General features: G+C 35.9%; 1 protein-coding gene and 1 pseudogene across 1 annotated transcript; both read left to right on the top strand.

Annotated features, from left to right (window-relative positions):
* Positions 1-466: 466 nt before the first annotated feature.
* Positions 467-2,845, top strand: LOC130711731 (glycine-rich RNA-binding protein RZ1A). Its single transcript, XM_057561451.1, has 4 exons — positions 467-600; positions 1,682-1,798; positions 1,973-2,520; positions 2,606-2,845. Exons 2-3 carry the CDS (start codon positions 1,688-1,690, stop codon positions 2,495-2,497), a joined length of 636 nt encoding a protein of 211 aa, XP_057417434.1. The 5' UTR covers positions 467-600; positions 1,682-1,687; the 3' UTR covers positions 2,498-2,520; positions 2,606-2,845.
* An 11,290-nt stretch (positions 2,846-14,135) lies between these two features.
* Positions 14,136-14,932, top strand: LOC130711915 (vacuolar iron transporter homolog 4-like; annotated as a pseudogene).
* Positions 14,933-23,974: the final 9,042 nt, after the last annotated feature.

Raw genomic sequence — 23,974 nt, 5'->3', positions numbered from 1 at the left:
ACCGGCGCCGAAAGTATACACTTTTCAGATCAATCGGAAATGACAAAGGTGATGGGTAGGTGAGAATGGGTGCAAAAGATGATGGAATACTTTGAATCACAGCTAGAAGAAGTAGTTCAATTGAATTTATGGAAGAAAATTGAGGAAATCTGATAGTTTATTATATTTATATATAAACAAATGAAAGTATTTTCTAGTTGTAACAAAAAAAATATTTTCTAGTATCAAAAAAGAAAGTATTTTACCAATGCGTAGTTGGTTCAAGTGGTACATACTTGATTTCCCTTAAGTAAGATATCAGGTTCGAGTCTTGTGGATGGAAAAAACCTCCGCTGGACTTGAGAGAGTTAGCATCACCATAATGTGAATGTTCCCAGCTCGAATATGATTTACGGATTAAACTTCATTTAAAAAAAAAATTCCAAGTATTAAAAAAATTATAAATAAAAGAAAGTGACACGTCGATTTGAGAGGGTGACCTAAACATATAGGTAGTGAAGAAAGAGAGCAGAATCAGAATTGCTTTCGTTTCTTCTTCTCCCTCGGGCTCCTAGGTTATCCTTCCGCGCCTTTTCTCCAACCAACTCCACCTCCGAATCGGTACTCTTCTTCCATCTTCTTCTTTTCACTATTTCAATCCAATTGTTTTCTCCATTCTCTCGTTTCCGATTCAATCTGGGTTTCTGTTAGTCACAATTGGTTCAGAAACATCGATTAGGGTTTTATTTTTGCAATTCATGTTTGGAACCCTAAAATTGACAATCTTGATATAGATTTGTGTGTTTGTGCGTCTGTTAAGGGAGTAACAATGTTGAATTTTATTAATTTGGGGGAATTTTGGTATTTCTGCATCGTAAAATAATCTTCTTTATGTTTCTTGATTATTTTGCTTAGAGACAAGGTTCTGGGTGTGTGTGGTGGAGTATTTCATATAAAAGGTGGATACTTTGTAGACTATTTGTGCATCTGCAGTATTTTCTGTTTTGATTTGTTAGCTTAACTCTCTATGTAGTTTTATTTTTGGCAGTGACAGTGGTAAGCTACATATTTATTGATAGTTGTTATGATGGTAGGTTCATACTTTTGTTGTGTATGATTCGTCGTTTCATAATCACGGTTTCAAAACTGAATATTACTTTGTAGAGAATCTGGAAAGCTATACTTTGATGAATATTTGACATGTTTGTCCTCATTTAGGACTTAGGTTGTGTGTCGTAGCAAGTTTGAATGTTTAACACCTGTTAGGCACCAGTAGTTTTCTTCTTTTTCTTTGTTCTGGTTTGCATATCCATGGAAATAAATGACCATCTATCAATAAACAAAATACTCATGCAACTTTGATAAACCATTATACAAACTACTCAAAATGTCTATGAATTCAGTCTCAAGTTGATTGATTGCCTGAAAATTATACCCATATTTTATCATGTGGTTTCCTTCATCTTTAACTCCTGTCAAAGTGTTATTAGTTTGATAGGTACCAGCAGTAAAGTATAATAGGGAAACAACACCAATTCCTTGGTATTCAAGAGACCAGGACTCCTTAATTTCCCAATCACAAATTTGATACCTTAACTATTCTCATCTCCCTCTTATTTATTAATTTGGGTGGCTTATCCTGCATAGCTAATTTAACATTATGTGCTAATCTTTATGCGCTTGTCTTCCTTCATATATACAGTTTAAGATGTCAGATGTGGACGAGTATCGCTGTTTTATTGGTGGCCTTGCCTGGTCAACATCTGATAGAAAGTTAAAGGATGCATTTGAAAAGTTTGGCAAGCTTACGGAAGCAAAGGTATCTTATTTCATGTTAGATTACAAGTTGGTTTATCCTGCCTGCACCTTTGGCTTAGATCTAAAATTTATTCTGTTATTTTTTTCATTTTGGAAGGAAAATTGCAGTATATATATACATACTGAGCATGTTTATTAGCAAACTGTGTAATATGATTAACAATTTCTGAAACAGGTTGTTGTTGACAAGTTCTCTGGACGCTCTCGGGGGTTTGGATTTGTCACATTTGATGACAAGAAAGCAATGGACGAGGCTATTGATGCTATGAATGGGATGGATTTAGATGGGCGTACTATTACTGTTGATAAAGCTCAGCCACAAGGATCATCTAGGGATAGGGATGATGGTGATCGCTACAGAGAGCGTGGTCGTGATCGTGATGATCGTGGCGATCGTGATCGTAGCCGAGGCTATGGAGGTAGTCGTGGATCTAATGGAGGTGAATGCTTTAAGTGTGGTAAGCCTGGTCATTTTGCTAGGGAGTGTCCTAGTGAAGGGGAACGAGGAGGGGGAAGGTATGGTGGCAGGGAAAGTCGAAGCAGTGGCGGTGGCTATGGTCCTGATAGAAATGCAGATCGTTCTTCTGGTGGGCGCAGCAGCAGGGATGGTGGTAGTCATGGAGATTCTGGAAGTGATCGATACCATCGTGATCGTTCTGGACCGTATGAACGAAGGGGATCATCAGGAGGCTATCGTTGATATAATTTGGACTTCTCTATGAGGTATGCATCATTTATTGATGATCTCTTCTTTTTGCACTCTGTTTAATTGCTTTTAATGAAATTGTACTTGTGGTTTTTTTTGCAGCTTTGAAATTGAAGGGGTTGCTGATAATGCTTCAACTTTCTTTTTCATAAACAATGTTCTGGGATTGTTGTTTGGATGGACCAATGATACCAGTGTTTTGATATGCAGTACTCAGCACATTTTTAAAACTCTTTTATGTTCCTAAGTGCGATCTTTTGGTCTGTTGAAATCTTATGACTTACAGTCGAATTTGATGTTGTGCTCTATGCTATCAATTATTGCTGCCGGTTATCTTGTGAATTGTGACTTTCATGCCATATTTGCTGCGGGATTACCTGATAAAGTTTAAGCGGTTGTGGATAATTGTGGTGTTGGGTGGATGGGTTTTGGAAAGACCAAGATGGATGTCCGAATGTGGATTTTTGCTTCTTCTCATTGGGAGAAAGAAGTTTTAAAATTAGAATGTCCATTTGGCTATCATGTTTCAGGTTCTTTGGATAGAAATAGTCAAACCGGGTAAATTATTGAATATTTGAATCAAACACCCACTTTCTTATTTACCAGATTTTAGTTTTGGTCTGCTTTATTAATGTTCTTGACCTTTTGGCAGGATTCATGGCTAAATGTGGTCTTTTTGGATTCATCATTGGGTTCTTTTGTTGCTAGTATGCATGGTTTTTGAACTAAAAAATCTTTTCAGCTGCAACAGGCCATCTGCTATTGCACTCTTGTTTTGTTCAATGGGCATTGTTCGAATGGGGTTCCTTTTTCTATGATTGTGCCGCGTTGTTTGGAAGATCTTGATGAGTTGAGCAACTGTGACCCCTTGTTTTTATGCATTATTGCTCTATTTGGTGGAAGATTGCTCTCATCGAACCTTTACCTACCTACATGTGATGTTTTGTTTGCTGAGATCAGTCTGTGTTACCCCCACATGCCCATTCTCTTGAACCACAAGGTTTGGCTCACTAATATCAGATTTGAGATTGCTCCCTTAACATCTGCACTATGCTTATAGAAGGAATTAGTTGTGTTAATCCCTAGAATTTTTTATTCGTCTATCATGGTCGTTAATGATGATTGTCTCTAAGTCTGTTGTCATCATTTTTATACGCCAAAATCCTTTCAACATATATTTTCATTTCATCTGCTAATCTAGCCAAGGCGTAGATTTGATTATTTTCCTCTTTGTATTTGTTTTACTTTTGTGTTATTTCTTTGATCTTCTATGTATAGATTCATATGCCTTAGATAACTGTATCTTTTTGGCCTTGTGTTTTGCTCCCTCCTCAATCCGTAGTTATTAGATGGTCAATGTCAGATATGTGCTGGAAAGTGTATGTGAATTGTGATGTTGTTTAGATGCAAAGGTAGAGTTTAGGGCAATATTATCTCTCGACTATTTAACTTTTATGTGGACCTGTGAAATTAGCGTTCTGTTGTTGCTTTGTTACCCTGATTACTGCCTTTGTGCTTGGATGAGCTTTCAAAAATTTAAAGGATTTAAATGTAGGGAAATTATGTACTTCAATAGTTCAATTAGTAGCATCTTAAAGAATCATTGTTGCATCTTAAATGAGGTTTCAAAGTTCAAAATATTGTTTGGACAAATCTTGAAAACTGAATGTGTTTTGTTAGTTTTTTTTAGAGATTAGTTTGATGAGGAATTTTGAAAGTCCATGTAAAGCTGAAGTTTCGAATCGTTCATTTTGATTAAACTTTTACCTTGTAAAAGTGTCTCATATATTTACATTACACTTTCTCTTCCTTTCCATTATGTTTCTCTTCTTTTCCTATTACATTACACATCATATCTCTCACTCCTCTCTTCTATTCATATATATCTCTATGGGTGAAGGTGACATTAGGTGTCAAAGGATTATTTTCCTAACAATCTATATTATTTTAAAATTAGTTTTGATATTTGAACTTATGCATACATTAACTAAAAGTCTTTCTATAAAAACATTACTACATTAACATCTTTAAATTTTTGGGCAAACATTAATTTGTAAACTCATACACACACGGCCAGTTGAATTGTTAAATGTTTATTGGTTTGAGCCGATATTGAGTTTCAAATCATCATAAGCAACTGCTATTAAGTTTTAAATTATCATGGTTATTTGTGGTTATGGATGAAAATAAATATGGACACCGTAGGTTCTTTCGTTCATGTATGAGCTTTTCCAATCCGAGTCTTTTTCTATCCTAAATAGAAGCAATTCATACAAAACCTATCCTTGGTTATGGTGTTCAAATGTCGATGTGTCGAGTAATTTTTTTGCTTTTTTTTTAGTGTGAAGTGAGAAGAACGAGTTTCAATTGTTATATCTTACCATGATAATCGAAATTAAGAAATAAAGTATTGTAATATTTTAAGTGACTATATCACTATTAAATTTTTAATTATGACAATTCGTAGATGGTTGTATGGTCAATTTCTTCTCTCAAGTAAAGCAAGGAATAGAAGCTTAACAAATAAAAAGCGAGCATTGACATCCTATTGATGTCAACTATACATGTTCTCAATGTGTCCATAACATATGTTTCAAAAAAAAAAAGTGTCCATAACATAGCATTAAGAGGTGCCTTAGACATCATTTATCATTATATACGAATAGAGTATGTATATATGTTCTGGTAGTTGGGGAGACCACCTCCCAGCACCCATGAACAACAGGTTGCCAACTATGCTATTCGGCCATCAGCAACCTTCCAACCACTCGACAGTTCTGCGGAAAACTCGAAGACAACGTCACACCAAACCCGACATGCGGACCTCAAACAATTGAAAAGGCCAACCAAGGCATCCCATGAGGAGCAGAGAATATAACCCTATATCTCTAAGCATCCATACTTGTGCATACCAAAAAATAGGGGATTATGGTTCCGACATAATGGGAGACTACATTCTAGCACAACCGATTGCCAACTGAACGTGGCTCTAATCCTGACAACTTGGGCGCCATCCGAGTTACCTATATCAGATTCAATAATGGCTGTGTGCAAAAGGTTATAGACTTATAGACAAGATAATCCGACCTATAGCATGACCCACCTAGGCCTCCCACCCCAAAGTAGTAAGCTACACAAGGCCATCAACTATGAATCCGCTCACCCAACTATGTTCCGCTGCGTTTGACTACATCCCTCAAATGACTGCACGCATCGCAAACTGACTGCATTCTCATAATCATATGGCTAGATAGAGAGCATAAGTACAAAATGTTCCCATCATCCGCATCTCATCTAAGGTTAATGAATTTCGAATCAAGGATTAAGAGTGACACTTGATTGATCATACATTGTGTCAGAATATCCAATAGCTCCCCTGACAAGCTGCACCTAATACTCATCATGACGCCTCGAATCTTGGAGCCCCTATAACTCAACACTACAAAAGGTGGGTCTTAAAAAACTTAAGGTACACGCTCTACGTTCCATCTTACTCGTACTTGTCCCTCCACCATTCTGACTTGGGCATTAGAGTTTCTTCGCAAGTACCCCACGATGTGACTCAATGACGGAAAAGCTCGTGTTCTCTCGGAGAAGTGCCGGACCTCTGAAAACCCGTCGTCCTCCCCCTTCATCAATAGCCTGTTGGAGTGATTTAACTGAATTCATCCGATAAATATATAAACTCAAAGAGGTAGGCATAAGTATTTGTCCCAAGAAAATACTCTGTTTCCCCCTATTTTCTAAGTTTTGAGAAAGTGCGTATTTAAAAAAAAAAATTCTCAGAACCGACCGTAAAGCATACTCCAAAGCCCGAATGTCTGTTATATATGATGGCTTTAAATCAGGAGTATCAAATTATGTATACCCATTTAGCGCAACATAGCCAACTCAATAGTGGATTGAGTTCAAGTATCATTTGTTAAAATTAATCACAACTTTATGGATGTAGACTGAAGTTTATGACTAAACAATTCAGGAGAGTATGCATTCCACGCGAAAGCCACAGGGCTCAACCCACTTTCACAATAACAAATACTTCTATACAAAAAACTAATATTCTCTGTATGCAATTCCTCATAATTTAGAAACATTCCACTCAAATGGTGGACATGTAATATTGTATTGTTAGTTTGCTTTCGGTGGGTTAGTAGTCATTACTCATTTTCTTAGACTGAATTTACTTTTATCTTCTCTACTTTTAGTTTTGTTTTTATTGTGATCTTAACGCCCATTAACTTTATTTGGTTATCTTACCTCATTTTGTCTTGTGGTTGAAACATCCTTTCTGGCAACTTAATTAAGCAGAGAGCCTGATAATCAATGGGCCTAAGCTATGCAAGGCACAAAGAGAATCTGACACTACATTTTTATGTAAAATCTTTATGCTGGTTTTTTATTTTATAATTTTCTTTCATCTATGTTTATTATTATCCAATGTACTCAAAACCGACTGTTTCATGGGCCTGTGGCTTAAGTGTCATTTTCAAGTTACTAGTTGTGAATATGAATTGAGAAGGTAATGCCTTGACAACATTATCAAAGACAGAGTTGTAAAAAAGAATTAAGTTACTGATTTGGTGGCTCATAATGGCTGAAAGAAATGCACAAATCTGGATTGCCTTTAAGTCATTTTGACCATGTGTATGCATCCATCTTTTTTATTGGTTCAGTGGAACAGCTCAGTATGAATTAAGCTCTGCAGTTATCATGATCCACTTAGACAGGGGTGGAAGGGGTAGCTCACTTGGTTGAGCTAAGGGTAGAAATAAGTGTTGGAGATGGAGGTCCAAGGTTCGAACCCTGAGAAGGAGCATTTGTAACTACTAACGACTAACCACTAACATTTGCCTATAAAAAAAACTTACAAGAGAAGACAGCATACTTGGACTTCCATTAAGAAAAAAGGCTTAAATATGTTGGGGGCCCCTATAAAATAGGGGTCCTTTGGTTTAAGCCCCTACAAAATTTTTTCTTGGGAATAAGCCCCTAATGAGAAAATAATATATAGTGATAAGCCCCTGCCGTCAACTTCCGTTAAAAAATATATGAGTCAGCAAACGGAGCTGACGTGGACCTTTGCCACCTCATCAAGTGGGCCCACAAGCTGCTGACGTGGAAATGAGAAGAGAAATATGAAAATGCCAAATGTGGGATTTGAACCCAAGACCTAGAACATAATGGGCAACATCCTTCCCACTAGGCTACAAGCTGCATCATTAGTATAAGTGCAAAATTTAATATATATCTTATTTAAACTGAAGCTGCTAATATTTCAACCAAAAATTTAAAAATGTCCTAAGCATGATTTGAACCCAAAACATAGAGGTTCATGGAGGAGGCTCTAACCACTAAGTCAATGCCTAATTTATGCATGTATTTTTAGCGCAAAACTAAATATATATTTAAAAACAAACTGATAATGCTAAATAAATTTGATGTGGTAGATCTAAAAATTACATTTTTAGGCTCTTAGACGCTCTTATATAATGTATCAATTTGAAACAAAATAAAATATTAAATGTAAATAGAAAAACATATTTACAAAACTTTAAAACGTAAAAAAGTTAAATCTTACAAATTTATTAGAGTTCATATATTGACTTTTTTTAAGTACTAATGAGTATATATACTGAAAGAACAAAATAATAGTTTTTTATGATTTAAGTGGGGTTGAATTCTTGTTCTTTTTTTTACATAATATATATATATATATATATATATATATATATATTGTTGTGCGCATGAATAACAAAATGAGCCAGTGGCTCAATTGTAAGGACATTGAGTATGATCCTCCATTTATGGTGTTCGAATCCTGATTATGGTGTTTTTAAAAAAAATTGTTAGTTTAAATGAGATATATATCAAATTTTGCACTTGTATTAAAGATGCAGCTTGTAGCCTAGTGGGAAGGATGTTGCCCATTATGCTCTAGGTCTTGGGTTCAAATCCCACATTTGACATTTTCATATTTCTCTTCTCATTTCCACGTCAACAGCTTGTGGGCCCACTTGATGAGGTGGCAAAGGTCCACGTCAGCTCCGTTTGCTGACTCATATATTTTTTAACGGAAGTTGACGGCAGGGGCTTATCACTATATATTATTTTCTCATTAGGGGCTTATTCCCAAGAAAAAATTTTGTAGGGGCTTAAACCAAAGGAACCCTATTTTATAGGGGCCTCCAACATATTTAAGCTAACAACAATTAAAAACAAAAAAGCATAGAAGAACAAAACAAAGAGAAAGACTAGAAGATAAGATGTTTAAGTTACTGAGAAATTTTCCGTTGGTAAATGGATGATACAATAAATGCATCGATCTAAAATGTCGGTAAATTCCCCGTCCATTTATATGTGGCCGCCACTTATGTCTTCCGGCCAAGCATTTTCTATAAGAACAACATGATTTAGCATTCAAATTTAGCATGGGCCAGGACGCCAACGTTAAATCCGACTAGTTTGCGTCAATTTAGTTGATCCAAAACCGACGATACGAGGTAAAAAACCCACTTACAATTGGTGTCGGCCGGTCGCTGCAACAGAGGCTAAAAGCATTGTCCAACTTAGCGTCTACCCACCGATACATAGTGGTGGAAGTTGGCCGACGATACATTCATCATCGAGTATTGTGCCAACATGGATCGACGCTACTTTCCTTAGATTTATTTTCCAAGACTCCCTTATACGCCACTTTCTGTTGTAGATCTTAACCCAAATTTCACTCTTCTATTCCTTGTCGGCCCTGTGAAATTGAGTTTAGATCAAACAAGTTAGCCTTGGAAAAGAAATGAGTGTTATTTGAGTTTTATTTTTTCATTTTGTGTTTATTATATGAATTTGTTTGCCAATGTGTAACCAAAATAGCTTGGACAACAAGCTCCCAGGGCCGGCCCAACACCAAATGAGGCCTAAAGCGAATTTTAATTTTAAGAGCCTTGAAACATGTTTGATCTAATATAAAATTTTGTTAATTTTAATTTTGGAGGCCTTTTTTACTTAAGAAAAAAAATCGGAGGCCTTTTTTACTTAAGAAAAAACAAAAAAAAATTGGAGGCCTAAAGCCCTTGCTTGGGTGGCTTTACCCTTGGGCCGGCCCTGCAAGCTCCTTAAGAGAAAATGAAGTTAGAAAAGCAGTGAGATTTGTCTTCATAGGAATCACCATAGTTATACTTATATATATGTTGATCTAGTTATACCTTGCCCAGGATCAAAGCCACAAAATCGATTATGATGAACAACCATAGTTATATGTTGATCTAGTTACACTAAGAAGATCCGTTAGAAAAGCCAACTTTCTAGAAAGTACGCTGCTAATGATTATGTTCTGGTGACAAATGGTAGTGAATTAGAATCTTTTGATGAAGCTATGTAGGATGAACATAATAAAGAGTGGATTGAAGCCATGCGAGATATAAACATAACTTTATGTCTACTAGAAACACTTCAAAAGTAAGTGTTTGGTGAGATTTAACTCCTTTAAAATGAGCGAGTACACGCTATATAATAAAGTAAGTTGTTACAATCGTTAATATTACTTCAAAAACTAGTAATATTAATGTCAAGAGAATAGTACAAATTCAATACACACCTTATTTTTTGTCTTTATTGATTGTCCTAGATTTCTTATCTGATGGGTTTTGTATTGTCACTCCAAGCTCACTTGAGAGAACATGTCCATCGACCATCAACCTCCTGCCAACTAGCAATCTAACCACCACGACTCAACGAGGTGTGGCGTGGTGAATAATTACTCACTTCGTCTTATAACTATGACGTCAGAGGTTAATTATCACACATGGGACGAAGCATAATTCATGAACAATCATTTATCATATAGTTAATCACTCGTTATAAGTGAATTAGTCATTGTTGATGGCAGTGAACACAACTGATTTACAAAAAATAATCCTCTATCTTTGAACGACAAATAAATCAGAACGGACGGAATATGCATACATGTATAATTAATGGAATATCAACAGGCAAGATAACATGATGGTTCACACAAAATTGCACATTCCATATTTGAGTTGGTATATATTACCAATTTAATATTCTTCTTGATCGGCATTCTGATTGAACTAGTCCAACAGTGTCTCCCCTGAACTTTAAACAGTTTTCTGCATGCTTGGTAAAGCATTGATCAGTGGCTTTAGCATCGCGTGAAACATTAAAGAAACAGTAATTAAAATACTCTAATCATAAGCTTATATAACAAAACATTGTTTTCATTATTGTGCGGATTCGTAGTCAAGATCTAAAAATCCTACTGGTAACCAGAATGTCATGATCCAAATATGCTCTTTATGAATTAATTTTCATAAAGCTAATGTCTATTCTTAGGTGACATGAAATCTCACATAAAATAATGCATTACAGCAATGCTCATATTTAGTTCAAGAAAAACTAAATACATATATGAGAAAGAATACTAGAGAAATGGAGGAAGTTGGACCAATAACGTGTGTTAAGGATGATCATGGAAAGGTTTTGTTACCGGTCAAGCTATTATTAGAGAGATGAAGGAATTACTTTAACAAACTCTTTAATGTCAAGCCTTGACATGGAAATCTTATAAATGCGAGAGGATGAGTAAAATTGGTTGTCTAAATGACCCATGATAATATTTGGGTTAAATAACCCACCATCCAATCATATTGGAGATAAATGAGTTGGAAATAAATTAATAAATAAAATATAAAAATTCCAACTCATTTATCTGCAATATGATTGGATGGTGGGTTATTTAACCCAAACTTTATCCTGGGTCATTTAGACAACCCCTGACTAAAATATAACTTATTATAGAATTTTGTCAAAGAATTAAAGAAGCTCACACTAGTGGTTCTATTGATAACCCTATTGATGTTTGGAAATGAATGTGTAGGAGGTCAAGGTACCAATTGACTCAGTTGTTTAATGAGATTTTGAGATATCTAAATAAATGACAGGTCATGATATATAAAAACAGGGATCTTTAGGATTTCGGTAAATATAAAGGAATAAAACTTATGAGCAACACTATGAAATTATAAAAAAATTGATTGAACATAGACTAATGGAAGAGGCTAAGAGAATCTCCAATTCAAAGTTCTTAGTTCTTATTTTTGAGTTAAAAATTTAGAACTGAGTTTTTAACCATTGGAGGGAATAACGTGGAGTTCTTAATTAGTTCTTAAAAATAAGAACTAGGTTCTTATATAAGAAGTTTTATTTTTTGAGTTCTTAGCATAAAAAATTAATTTTTTCTCTCTCATTTCCTTAATTTAAGTATTGAATTAGGTGACCCCTAATGTGCACCCTTTTTAAAGTGGTGTAATTTTACATCATTTATTTTAACTTACTATAATAAGTAACACATCTTTTTTTCAAATAATTAAACATATGTCAAATTTTTAATGATAAATTAAAAAAAAAGATTTATTGACCTGCTATAAAAGGTTAAAAGCAAGTGGTGTAAAATTACACCACTCAAAAAGTGGTGCATATTAGGTAGACAATTGAATTAACATTTAAATTTAAATCAAAATTATATGGAAATAAAAATATTAATATAATGATATTGTGGGACCGGATGAATAGTGCTAAGAACTAAGAACTCATGGTTGAAGCAAAATCTGAAAGAGTTGTTTGAACTCATGCGGCAGTACGGGCCCACATGAATAGTGCTAAGAACTAAGAACTAGCATTAGAGATGCTTTAAGAGAATCATCTTCCTCTTAAGAAGACCGTGAAAAAGTACTAAATTAAAGTAAAAAAGAGATATATGCACAAGATTTTAATTGACTTGAAAAAATATATGATTGCGTGCCAAGGTAAGTGTTGTTGCAGGGTTTAGAAAAAGAAATATGTTTGTGTTTTTTTTTTTATAAGCCAAAGAAATATATTAAGGGAGCACAAGGGTGCCCAACCCAAAATACAAAGAGAGGAAAAAGAGACTAATAAAAGAGGTAAAGACTGTCCTCTAAAAGAGACTAGAAACAACAAATGAAAAACTAAGGTCCTAGCTTAATGCTAGCATCACAGAAGTATAGAAAGCTAGCACCCCAAAGCTACTAAAGACCAGTAAATAAGATACTAATACCCAAAAAAGATGTGACTTAATTGCCTGGCTCCTTGTATAACTCTCAGCAGCCACCGAATAAACTAGAAAACTGCCAAAATACATAGCACAACCTTGAATTGAAAACCCCTTCACACTCCCTGGAGGCACTCTTGAGGATTTGAGATCCATTCAAATAGAGAATAATGGAAGCTGCGCATCTTAGCCTTGAGCCAACTCCAAGCTTTGAATTGAACCAAATCAAAAACTGCATTAGCATCAAATTGCATATTTCTAAAAACTGCAGAGTTTCTCCCTTGCCAAATACCCACTATAGCAGCAAGCCACACAACCCAACCCCCTTTTCTAATCTTTAAAGATCCCAAAATTCCCAAATGTTGCAGAAAGTGGCCAGAACTGTCTGTTGGAAGGACTGAAAAAACGCCAAACCACGCTGAAATCTTCGACCAAACCTTCCACACAACTGGACAAGAGAAGAATAGGTGATATGTTTGTGTGACATATATTCGAACTATACAAGAAAATATATGAATTTAAGGAAAAATTACTAGTGTGATAACTCGATCCTGGTTAAATTACAAATGACTTTCCTATTAGGATATGTTTACATCAAGGCTCAACCTAATATATGTTCGGACCTATTCAATATTCTTTAAAGATATATACAAAAGAGCATTCCTGACTGCAAGATGTTTGCAGATAATATGATTATAATTCCAGAATTAAGGGAATCTGGTTAATTCTAAACTCGAGTGTTGGAGAAAGACTTAGGAATCTAAGGGTTTCCGATTGAGCATGCGTAAATAAGAGCATATGCCACATACATTGCAATTTTAGTAAGAACGATGTTGGAAGTAATCGACAAGTAAAATTTGGATCATATGCCACATGTTTCACAGTTTAAGTACTAAATTCAAGCTGGGTGGTTAAATTGAGAAAAGCATGAGAAGTCATCTGTGACTACAAAGTACCTACCGACTTCAATTTGTTTTTTACCCAACCTTTTTAAGACGTACTATCCTCTTAGTAGTGAACGTTGGGATTTAATGAGACAACCTGAGAAAAAGCCATTGGAGTGGCAAAATGAGAATGTTAAGATGAGTGAGTGACAACATTAAAAAGGATATGATAAGCAATGTTTTGTTATGCTCTCCTTCATTCCAACATTTTCCATGGACCTAAAGTGTTATGTTGTATGAGCCTTATATTCTGTTACATCCCCATCTTAAAACCCCAAGAAACATGGAATAGAACTCATATGTCCGTTCCGTTCAATTTCCAGGCCCTACCTGTCTACCAAACGTTACCTTAGTTTAATTCATCATTATATTATAAATTTATAAAAAAAAAACTAAAACCGTGATTAAGCATATAAGATGAGTTAATGATATGGCTTCCATTAAGGTGGAATGTCTAAGACTTGGATCCATTTTTTAGCTATAAATTTTTAAATGACAGATTAGTTTATTGATTAATTAAGAATAGTCATCGACTCTTGGTTAGTGCCCTCCTCACTAACCCATCTCACCAAACTATAAAGACCCATCATTATAGAAGCTTGATCTCCACAAACTCATTGTACATATCATATTCCCATATCCTCCTTCTCTATCTAAGTTTAATTTTACTCTTGTCCTTCATGGCCTCCCTTGGAACTAATGGAGTTTCCTCAAACCATGTTGAGATCCCTATCCATTGCAATATTATTATTATGGGGCCAAAACAAAGCCTAGAGGTTGAAGAGAGCAACAATATTGACTACTCTGGAAGAGCTCAGTGGGTCCGAGCAGCTGTGTTGGGTGCGAATGATGGGTTGGTCTCAGTAGCCTCTCTGATGATGGGTGTTGGAGCTATAAAGGAAGATGTGAGTGCCATGCTTCTTGCTGGTTTTGCTGGGTTGGTAGCTGGAGCTTGTAGCATGGCAATTGGAGAGTTTGTCTCTGTCTACACTCAGTATGACATAGAGAAAGCTTAGATTAAAAGAAAGAGGGAAGCTGATAATAATAACAATAATAAAGGGCTAAGTGTGGATGATGAAGAAGCTGAAAGGGAGAAGCTTCCAAACCCATTTCAAGCTGCCTTAGCATCAGCACTTGCATTTTCTGTGGGTGCTCTGGTGCCACTCATAGCAGCTGTGTTTATCAGGAATCGCAAGATTAGGCTTGGTATTGTTGCTGCTGTGGCTAGCTTGGCATTGTTGGCATTTGGAGTGGTAGGAGCAGTACTCGGAAAAACTCCAGTGGGGATGTCGTGTTTCAGGGTACTTATTGGAGGTTGGATGGCTATGGCCATAACATTTTACCTCACCAAATTGATTGGCTCTTCTGGCCTTTGAATGTTACTATATAGCTATATTTTTTGTTTTTTGCAAAGCCAAAAAGAATGTGCTACTATTTATTAATAAGGGATGTCTTTTCAGAAAAAATAAATAGTAATAAGGGATGTTACTAGCTATATATTAATAACTAGTTTCTATTGGTGCTGTTTTGTTTTTTGAATCAAATTGTATTATATGGGTACTACTTGTTTTATTGGATGTTGATAACATTTGGTCTCACCAAATGTTTGGCTCTTCTGGTCTTCGTAGTATCAATTAATCACTAGCTATATATTACTCCATCAGTTTCAAAAGTATTGTTTAGCTTTTATAAATTAATTGTAATACCGTAGGTGAAAATATGAGTTGGTAATTGAGAGATATATTAGAAATTGAGATGCTATACTTAACTACAAAAGTTAGCTCAAGAGTTGAGGTTTGCATTGCTTTTATAAAGGCTATCTATGCTCTATCTCTAGCCAATGTGAGACTTCTAACATACCTTCTCATGTCCAGGACTGAAGAACCTGGAACGTGAGATCAACAACAACGGGTGACCCAATTATGGGAGGTCTCCACAACAAACAACAAATAGATATATGATAGGCTTTGATATCATATTAGAAATTGAGATGCCTATACTCAACCACAAAAGCTAGCTCAAGAGTTGAGGTTTGCACTACCCTTATAAAGGTTATCTATGTTCTATCTCTAGCCAATGTTAGACTTCTAACAAAATATAATACTCCCTCCGTTCCTATTTATAAGAACCAAATGGGAGGTGCACCTTGGTCCTTTTTATAAGAACCAACTTGGAGTTTGTGGTGCATTAATTAATTTTGTACAAGAATGCCCTTATTAAATGAATTTTCTCTCTCTTTCAACTTTCTATAGTATTAATGATGCATAAAGATCATGAATAATGAGTGGAGGGTAGCTTTGGAAAACTTATATAAATTGAGAACAAATTTAATGCAATTACCTAAATTTACTAAATTTCTTAAGGGGTGTGAAGTTGTTGCTTGGTTCTTATGTTAAGGAACGAAGGGAGTATTAAATAATGGTAAGATAGAGTGCTCCGGAGATGTTTTTGTTATAGTAAATTGTTTTATAAGTTCAAAGCATTCTATCTTACCATTATTTAATATTATATCCCTCAACTACCAACTTATATTTTCACCTACTGTATTTCAATTCTCATAAATTAGTTGACTAATAATTATTCTCTTCCTTCAATATTATAACTCAACATTAAATAAGAGTTTTTCAATCAAATTATACATCAATTAATAAATTAATAAATCAACAATGTTACACACCTCTTTTTGAGGTGGAAGAGGTGGAATGAGGAGAGAGATAGGAAGAAAAGAAAAAGTAAGAGAAAGAAAGTATCAGATATGATAGATTATAAGATGAGAGAGATAGAAATAAAAATAGGGAAAATGAAGTGTTTAAAAAATAAAGTGTGTATATATCATTGTTTTTTTTTGAAATCTGTATATATCATTGTTGGTAAAACTATTGATACTGTTTTAATTTTTTAATAGCTCAAATTGTATTTTATGGGTACCACTTGTTTTTTTTTTATTTATTGATACTGACACCATCTCTCTAAGATGAGAAAACGATAATAACACCCAACATAACATAAAGAAAAACAATCACTACTCCACCTTTCACAATTATTCTCTGGGTATTTCATAATAAAGAATAAGCCAAGACCCACCACCTCACTAGAACCACAAGTATTCCGGGCACAAAAACAGCTATAATGCTCAAATAAAGAAGAGCATAACCCTAGTAGCCATCGTTAAAATGATCTATGATCCTTAAAATTCTACAAGATAAAGGGTGCGCAGAAGAGAAGAATGGAGCAATAACTCATCTCTCTCTATCATCGAATACACAAAATTAATGGATCAGTCCAATCTGAAAGAGGATGAAAACCCTTCCAAGGAGAATGTTGGGGAGTAGAATGCCAAACAAACAACTTTGGGGAAGCATTTCTTGAACTCATATTGAGAAACAAACCTACGCTTGAAGAGAAGAATGGAGCAATGACTCATCTCTCTATCATCCAATACACAAAACTCATGAATCAATCCAATCTGAAAGATGATGAAAACTCTTCCTAGGAGAATGTTAGAATGCAAATAAACAACTTTGGGGAAGCATTTCTTGAACCCATATTGTGAAACAAACCTACGCTTGAAGAGAGGAGGGTTCAAAACCCAATATTAATGAACGAAAGACCTTCACATAATACAGAAAGGGAAGCATTAAGGAAACGTCTGCCCTTTACCTCCTTGCCTTCCACCACTATGGCCCACCACATTTCCAACAACCCATACTGTTAGAAGTCTCACATTGACTACAGATATGACCAAACAAGTGTTTATAAAAGGTAGAGAAACCCTCAACTTTTGAGCTAGCGTTTGGGTTGAGTTAGACCTCCCTAATTCTAATATGGTATCAGAGCCTATCCGAGATCCATTTGTTTGTAGGGACCTTCCATATTTGAGCCACCCGTTGATGATGTTCATTCCACACTCTAGATGTCCAGCCCTTGGCGTGAGGGGTGTGTTAGAAGTCTCACATTGGCTAGAGATATGGACAAATAAGTGTTTATAAAGGGTAGAGCAATCATCAACTCTTGAGCTAGCTTTTGGGTTGAGTTAGGCCTCCTTAATTCTAATATGGTATCAGAGACTATCATTTATCCATTTGTTGTGGAGACCTCTCATATTTGGGCCACCCATTGATGTTCATTCCACGCTCCAAATATCCAGCCCTGGGCATGAGGGGATGTGTTAGAAGTCTCACATTGACTAAAGATATGACAAAGCAAGTGTTTATAAAGCGTAGAGAAACCCTCAACTCTTGAGCTAGCTTTTGGGTTGAGTTAGACCTCCCTAATTATAATATGGTATCAGAGCCAATCCTAGATCTATATGTTGTGGAGACCTTCCATATTGTGGCCACCGTTGATGTTCATTCCACGCTCCAGATATCCAGCCCTGGGCGTGAGAGGGTGTGTTAGAAGTCCCACATTGACTAGAGATATGGCAAAACAAGTGTTTATAAAAGAGTATGGAAACCCTCAACTCTTGATCTAGCTTTTGGGTTGAGTTGGACCTCTCTATTTCCAATACATACCGCTCACGTTGGTTGGAGAAATTCAGACGATCACTGTTGCTTGCCACCGACGTAATGATAGAATAACCCATGAGGCACAATGTATACTTCCCAACTTTTTCTTTGCCCTAATATGCAACTATACAGTAATTGGAAAACAACGAGAAGATTGAAGAACTTACCAAAATTGAAGAGTGTTGGAGATCCTTGTGAGAAGTGTTTCACGTGTCCTGAGACAAGGTTTACAAGGATTTTCAGATGTTTGATAAAAATGGTGAAAATAGGAAGAAGGCGCAATGACACATAAATTCTTTATTGAAAGGAAACAAACTAGAGATAAAGATGATCTTTCACTTCCCAACTGAGTGCAAAGACAACCTTTTGTACTCAGTGACACACAATTGCGCCACCTTTAGAGGATCAAATCAAATCAATCGTCTCCAATCCAGAAGACGTAGACGTTCACTTACTACATCAATAGTCAAACCTTGGCAATCTATTTCTATCATGGGAGATCTTGGACAAAATGTCAATGTAAAGGGTTTTTTACCTCACTAGTGTAATTTCTACCAATAATTACCGATATAGTGCAACTTTATTTTTATTTACAGGTTTGGTATATATCGCCAGTGTTGCTGGCAGTATCCAGATAACTTTTCAAATGTCACCACCACAAATGGCGATACATGTGTTTTTTTATTTTTTTTTTCTTTCTCCACATATATCGCCACCACCATTGGATATATGCTTATATTTTTTTTTAAAGATGTTGCCAATCTTGTTGGCGATACATCTTTTTTTTTTTCAATGTTGCCAACCATGTTGGCGACACACACCTTTTTTTTTTAAACCTAAATCTCCACCCTTAGTGGCTATAATGAGTATCTCACTATATATATGGGTTCGTGTAACTAACATTCATATCACATTCACTTGCTAATTTTTCAAGAGCTTCTGAGACTATTTTCGTAAGCCAATTGAATTTTTAAAGGTAATCAATTCATTTTTTTTCTTATCTTTATTCTTACTTTCATTTCTTAAAATGTTTACATCATCTTTTAAAATTTGCAGATGTCATCTAATGTTATTGGTAGTTCAGATGTTCGTGATAATACTACAATAAGAGATATTGTGACTGAATTTAGTGAAGAAGAGGATAATAGAAATGATGAGTTTGTTGATGAACCTTCTAATAATATGATGTTATCACCTTTTTATACTAATACTATCACTGAAGCATTTGAAGATCCGAATTTTCCATATGGTTATAGACATGGAAGGATAGGTGCCAGCCAAAGTGTTAGTAATGAACTTATGGTTGGCATGTCTTTTGAGTCTAAACTAGCTACAATCAATGCAATTAAAGACTTTCACATAAGGCATTCATTTGACTTTGTGGTTGAAGAATCAAGGCCAGACAGGTATGTGGCTAAGTGTACAAATTTTGGCAACGGATGTGAATGGAGGATAAGAGCATCTTTCTGCAAAATTTGTAATAAATGGGAGATCAAGAAGATTGGTGGAGATCACACTTGCATAACTTATGTGATGAGGCAAGATCATGGAAAGTTAGACTCATATGTTATTTCTAATTGTATTGTTGAGTTAGTAAATGCAGATCCTAATATTCCAATAAAAGCTTTGATTGCAGAGACTACAATTTGGCTTTTATGTAACTTACAGAAAGGCTTGGATTGCAAAACAAATTGCAGTTGCAAAATTATTTGGTGGCTGGGAAGAATCATACAATTTGCTACCAAGATGGTTAAATGCGATCCAACATTATGTTCCTAGTACATTTGTTAAATATGAAACTTCTCAACCAATGGAAGAGGGTATGGGAGACCCTTCCAATTTGATCCTTGATCGTGTGTTTTGGTCATTTAAACCATGTATTGAGGGGTTTTCGTATTGCAAGCCCATTATTCAAGTGGATGGGACATTTCTGACGGGGAAATATTATGGCACATTATTAGTTGTTGTGACTCAGGATGGAAATTGTGACATTTTTCCGATCGCCTTTGCAATTGTTGAAGGAGAGGCAAAAGAAGCTTGGATGTGGTTCTTATACCATCTACGCAGATTTGTTACACCACAACCGAATATATGTGTGATATTTGATAGAGGAACAAGGTTGTTGGCCGCTTTGCGAGATCCGAGTGTCGGATTTGGGCCCAGTGCACAATCAGTGTTTTGCATTCGGCACATTGCAAGTAATTTCAACAAACGATTTAAAAATGTTGAGCTAAAGAAAGATGTCGTCAACATGGGTAAGTATATATTTTTGTGCTAAAGTATTTTAACTTTGTGAGTGCATAATTTAGTATAACTATGAATATTATTGACAAGATATGAGATGAGGCAGCCAAGATTTGAACCAAAGCTACGTGAACTAAGATCGGATTTTCCAGAAGCTGCAGCGTGGTTAGATAATATCCCAAAAGAAAAATGGACTCAAAGTAAGATGAATCTTACTTGGTTAGAAACCACATTTGAAAATCTTCTTCCTAATCCAACTGATGAAGTCATAGCTCAACATGCTAGGGCGCACATCTTGTTACTTCTTGGTGGTCTTTTGTTACCCGAGACATCAGGGAGTCGTGTTCACCTTATGTATCTTCTTCTTTTAATAGATTTGCCAGCTGCTAGAAATTATAGTTGGGGCTCAGCTGTTTTAGCTTCCCTATATCGAGGTTTGGATCGAGCAACTAATCCTCTACAATCAGAGCTTAGTGGAGAGCTAAGTGGTTGTTCCTTGCTTTTCCAATCATGGGCATGGGATCACATTCCATGCATTGCCCCACGTCTAGGTTTTTCTAGGGTGGATTTGCCTTTGCAAGAAGGATCTCTCTTCCCCCTTGTACGAAGGTATTCTTACCATTAAACTCATATTTTTTGTTTACATATGTCATTATTTTTATTACTTACAATTTATGTGTCAGGTGGAGTAATCCATTATGCACAACTAACATCCCAAATCATGCTGTTGTTATCATACGAACCATGTTTGATCGAATGCATATAAATGAAGTTTGTGTTTTCCATTTTTTTTCCTAACAATTTGCCTATAAATAGTCTCTTATAAAATTTAAAATTGTTTTAAACAGTTCAAATGGACACCTTACGACGAGCCTGAAATAAGGACGATAATTGGTGATTTTGAGGTGTCGAATGTTATATACGCAGTTGTTCCCCTTATATGCTATGTTGTTGTGGAGTGGCACCATGTAGATAGGGTGATGCGACAGTTTGGGTACCAACAATGTGTTCCAAACCCCCCAGCTAATTTAGACAAACTCCACAAAATTGATCTACGTAGCAGATCAGGAAAAAGTTGGCCAGAGCTTCATGAATGTTGGATTGCACTATGGAATAACTGGCCTGCCCAATTGATTAGGGGACAACCGTGTACTGGTTTGTTTGATGAAAACTCAAGATATATGGAGTGGTATATACCTCGTACTCGTCGATATATATATCTCGTGAGGGGGTCATTGTTGCTGCTACGGTAATTAAGTTGATCTTGGCTAGTTTACAAATTTTTATATCTTATGATATTTTACCCTATTTGTGACATGATAATGTTTACTTTACAACACTCATTTGCACGTTGTGTTACAGATTACACTGAGTCACCCACTGTTTTCAATAATCCCATACAAACAATTCAAACCATTAGGGAAAGAGCCATTGCGTTTTCAGGTGCTTTAAAAGAGACCAATCCATCACCTTCACCAACAAACTATGAACAAGCTCCACCAACTCAAGATTTTGCCTTTGAAGCTGTGACACATCAAGAAACACAACATCACTCATAAGCACCTACTTCTCAGACACAATATCATTCGCCTGTGCAAAGAGATTTTTATGCAGGAGAAAGTTCGAGTTTTTTTCCTAAAAACTCGTTTTCGCAGGTTCCTTTAATGTTTGACCAAAGATCAATGTTTGCCACATCTCTTACCACATCTGCGTCTGCATACTTGCCACCATATCAATTGTCTACACATCAACCACAAGAGTCTTTCCCTCGTAGGTTTCAACCTCAAATTGAAGAAAGTGATGATGATGATGATGGTGATGATGATGATAATAATAATGATGATGATGATGAACCCCGACCCTCACTACAACTGCACCGGATTGGTCCGAGAACAAGAGGTCAGCTGCCACAGCAGGTGGAACAACCTCAAAGGGAGCGACCACAACGTCAAAGAAGTAGGTCTCATTGTGGAACATCATCCCAACATTAATTAGTTTTATGTGTAATTTCATTATCACTGTATCACTTTTTAAATTATCTTAAGATGTTTAATGCATGACTTTGCAAGTGAATGTGGTAGGAATGTTTGTGGCATTAATATTGTTATAGTCTCTTTAAGAAAAATAAAAGAAAGCATAGCCCCTAAGGGTGGCGATTTAGGTTTTCAAAAAAAAAAAAAGATGTATCGCCAACAAGATTGGCAACATCTTTAAAAAAAAATAAAAAATAAGCATATATCCAATGGTGGTGGCGATATATGTGGAGAAAGAAAAAAAAAAAAACATGTATCGCTATTTGTGGTGGCAACATTTGAAAAGTTATCTGGATACTGCCAACAACACTTGCGATATACACCAAACCTGTAAATAAAAATAAAGTTGCACTATATCGGTAATTATTGGTAGAAATTATACTAGTGGGGTAAAAAAGCCCAATATAAAGGGTAAAACCGTACGTCAGTACAAATTCTATCCATATCATCCCTAAGACATGCCTTGTATGTTTTTAAGCTGATCTCGGATCACAAATATATTGCATGGTACTGGCCAAACATCTAGTATGCATAGATTACTCGATACATTGACATGAGTTACGTACTCATGCGAAAATGAAAAGGAACAATATGATCATAGCGCGCTAAGAGGAAACGCGAAGAAAGCAGTAGTTAGGCCACTTGAGGAGAATTTTAAATTGCACAAAAATGTTGAAGTGCCAAGTTTTGGTTTCTTGTGCTTTTTGGGAGTGCGGAACCCGTGGCCTTCGTGTGGGCTGCACACTCTTCAATTTATAAATTACACACTTTAGTTGCCACTATCTTGTGGAGTGCACACTCCATGAAACAATAATATATACACTATCTTTATCATTCTAAATCTGAGTCTACTTATCAATGCAAATATCAATATCAAAAGTTTCCTATTATAGAAGGATATGTTGCTTGATAAATTGCTTCTACGGCTTAAGATATGAATATTCATGCAAGAGTCTAAGGAAGGGAAAGTTTACTAAGATATGAATATTCCTGCAAGACTAAGGAAGGCAAAATTCATGCAAGACTAAGGAGCGTAGATATGAGTGATATTAGAGTTTTCTCTTTCTTGTTATAATTACTTAGTTAGTCATGATGGCTTAGAAGTAACGATGTCTCACTCGGTATTGCTCACATAATCACTTAATGTGTTGGAAATTAAGTGCTATTTTTATAGTTACATATTTTGGTTTTGGAGACCCATATGGTGACTTAGTACTTGTATAAATATCACTACTACAATATTCGCGACTTAGTGGCGGTTGAATAGCGGCGGTTTATTGAAACCGCCGCTAAATGTTTTCCTTTGAGGCAGTTGAGCAACCGATGGGAAATGACGTCGGTTGTTTTTACTTACTGGCGGTTTCAACCGCCAGTAAATTATTTATAGTTAAAAAAAAAACTAAAAAAACCTAAACCTATTTTCAGATTCATTTCTCACTCCTCACTCTCACTCTCACTCTCACAGTCTCACTCATTCATTTCTCACTCTCGCGCCACCGTCCCTTCTCTCTCTGTTCGCCGCCACCGTTCTACGCCACCGTTCGCCGCCACCGTTCTCCGCCACCGTTCTCCACCACTGTTCTCCGCCATCGTTCTCCGCTATCGTTCTCCGCCGTCGCAGTTCATCTCTCTTTGGAAATCGTCCCTCTCCCTCGGCACCA

This window comes from Lotus japonicus, chromosome 4, assembly GCF_012489685.1.
Source record: "Lotus japonicus ecotype B-129 chromosome 4, LjGifu_v1.2".
Classification (NCBI taxonomy): domain Eukaryota; kingdom Viridiplantae; phylum Streptophyta; class Magnoliopsida; order Fabales; family Fabaceae; genus Lotus; species Lotus japonicus.
Note: the sequence above shows the minus strand (reverse complement) of the source record. Positions and strands in the feature narration are given on the sequence as shown.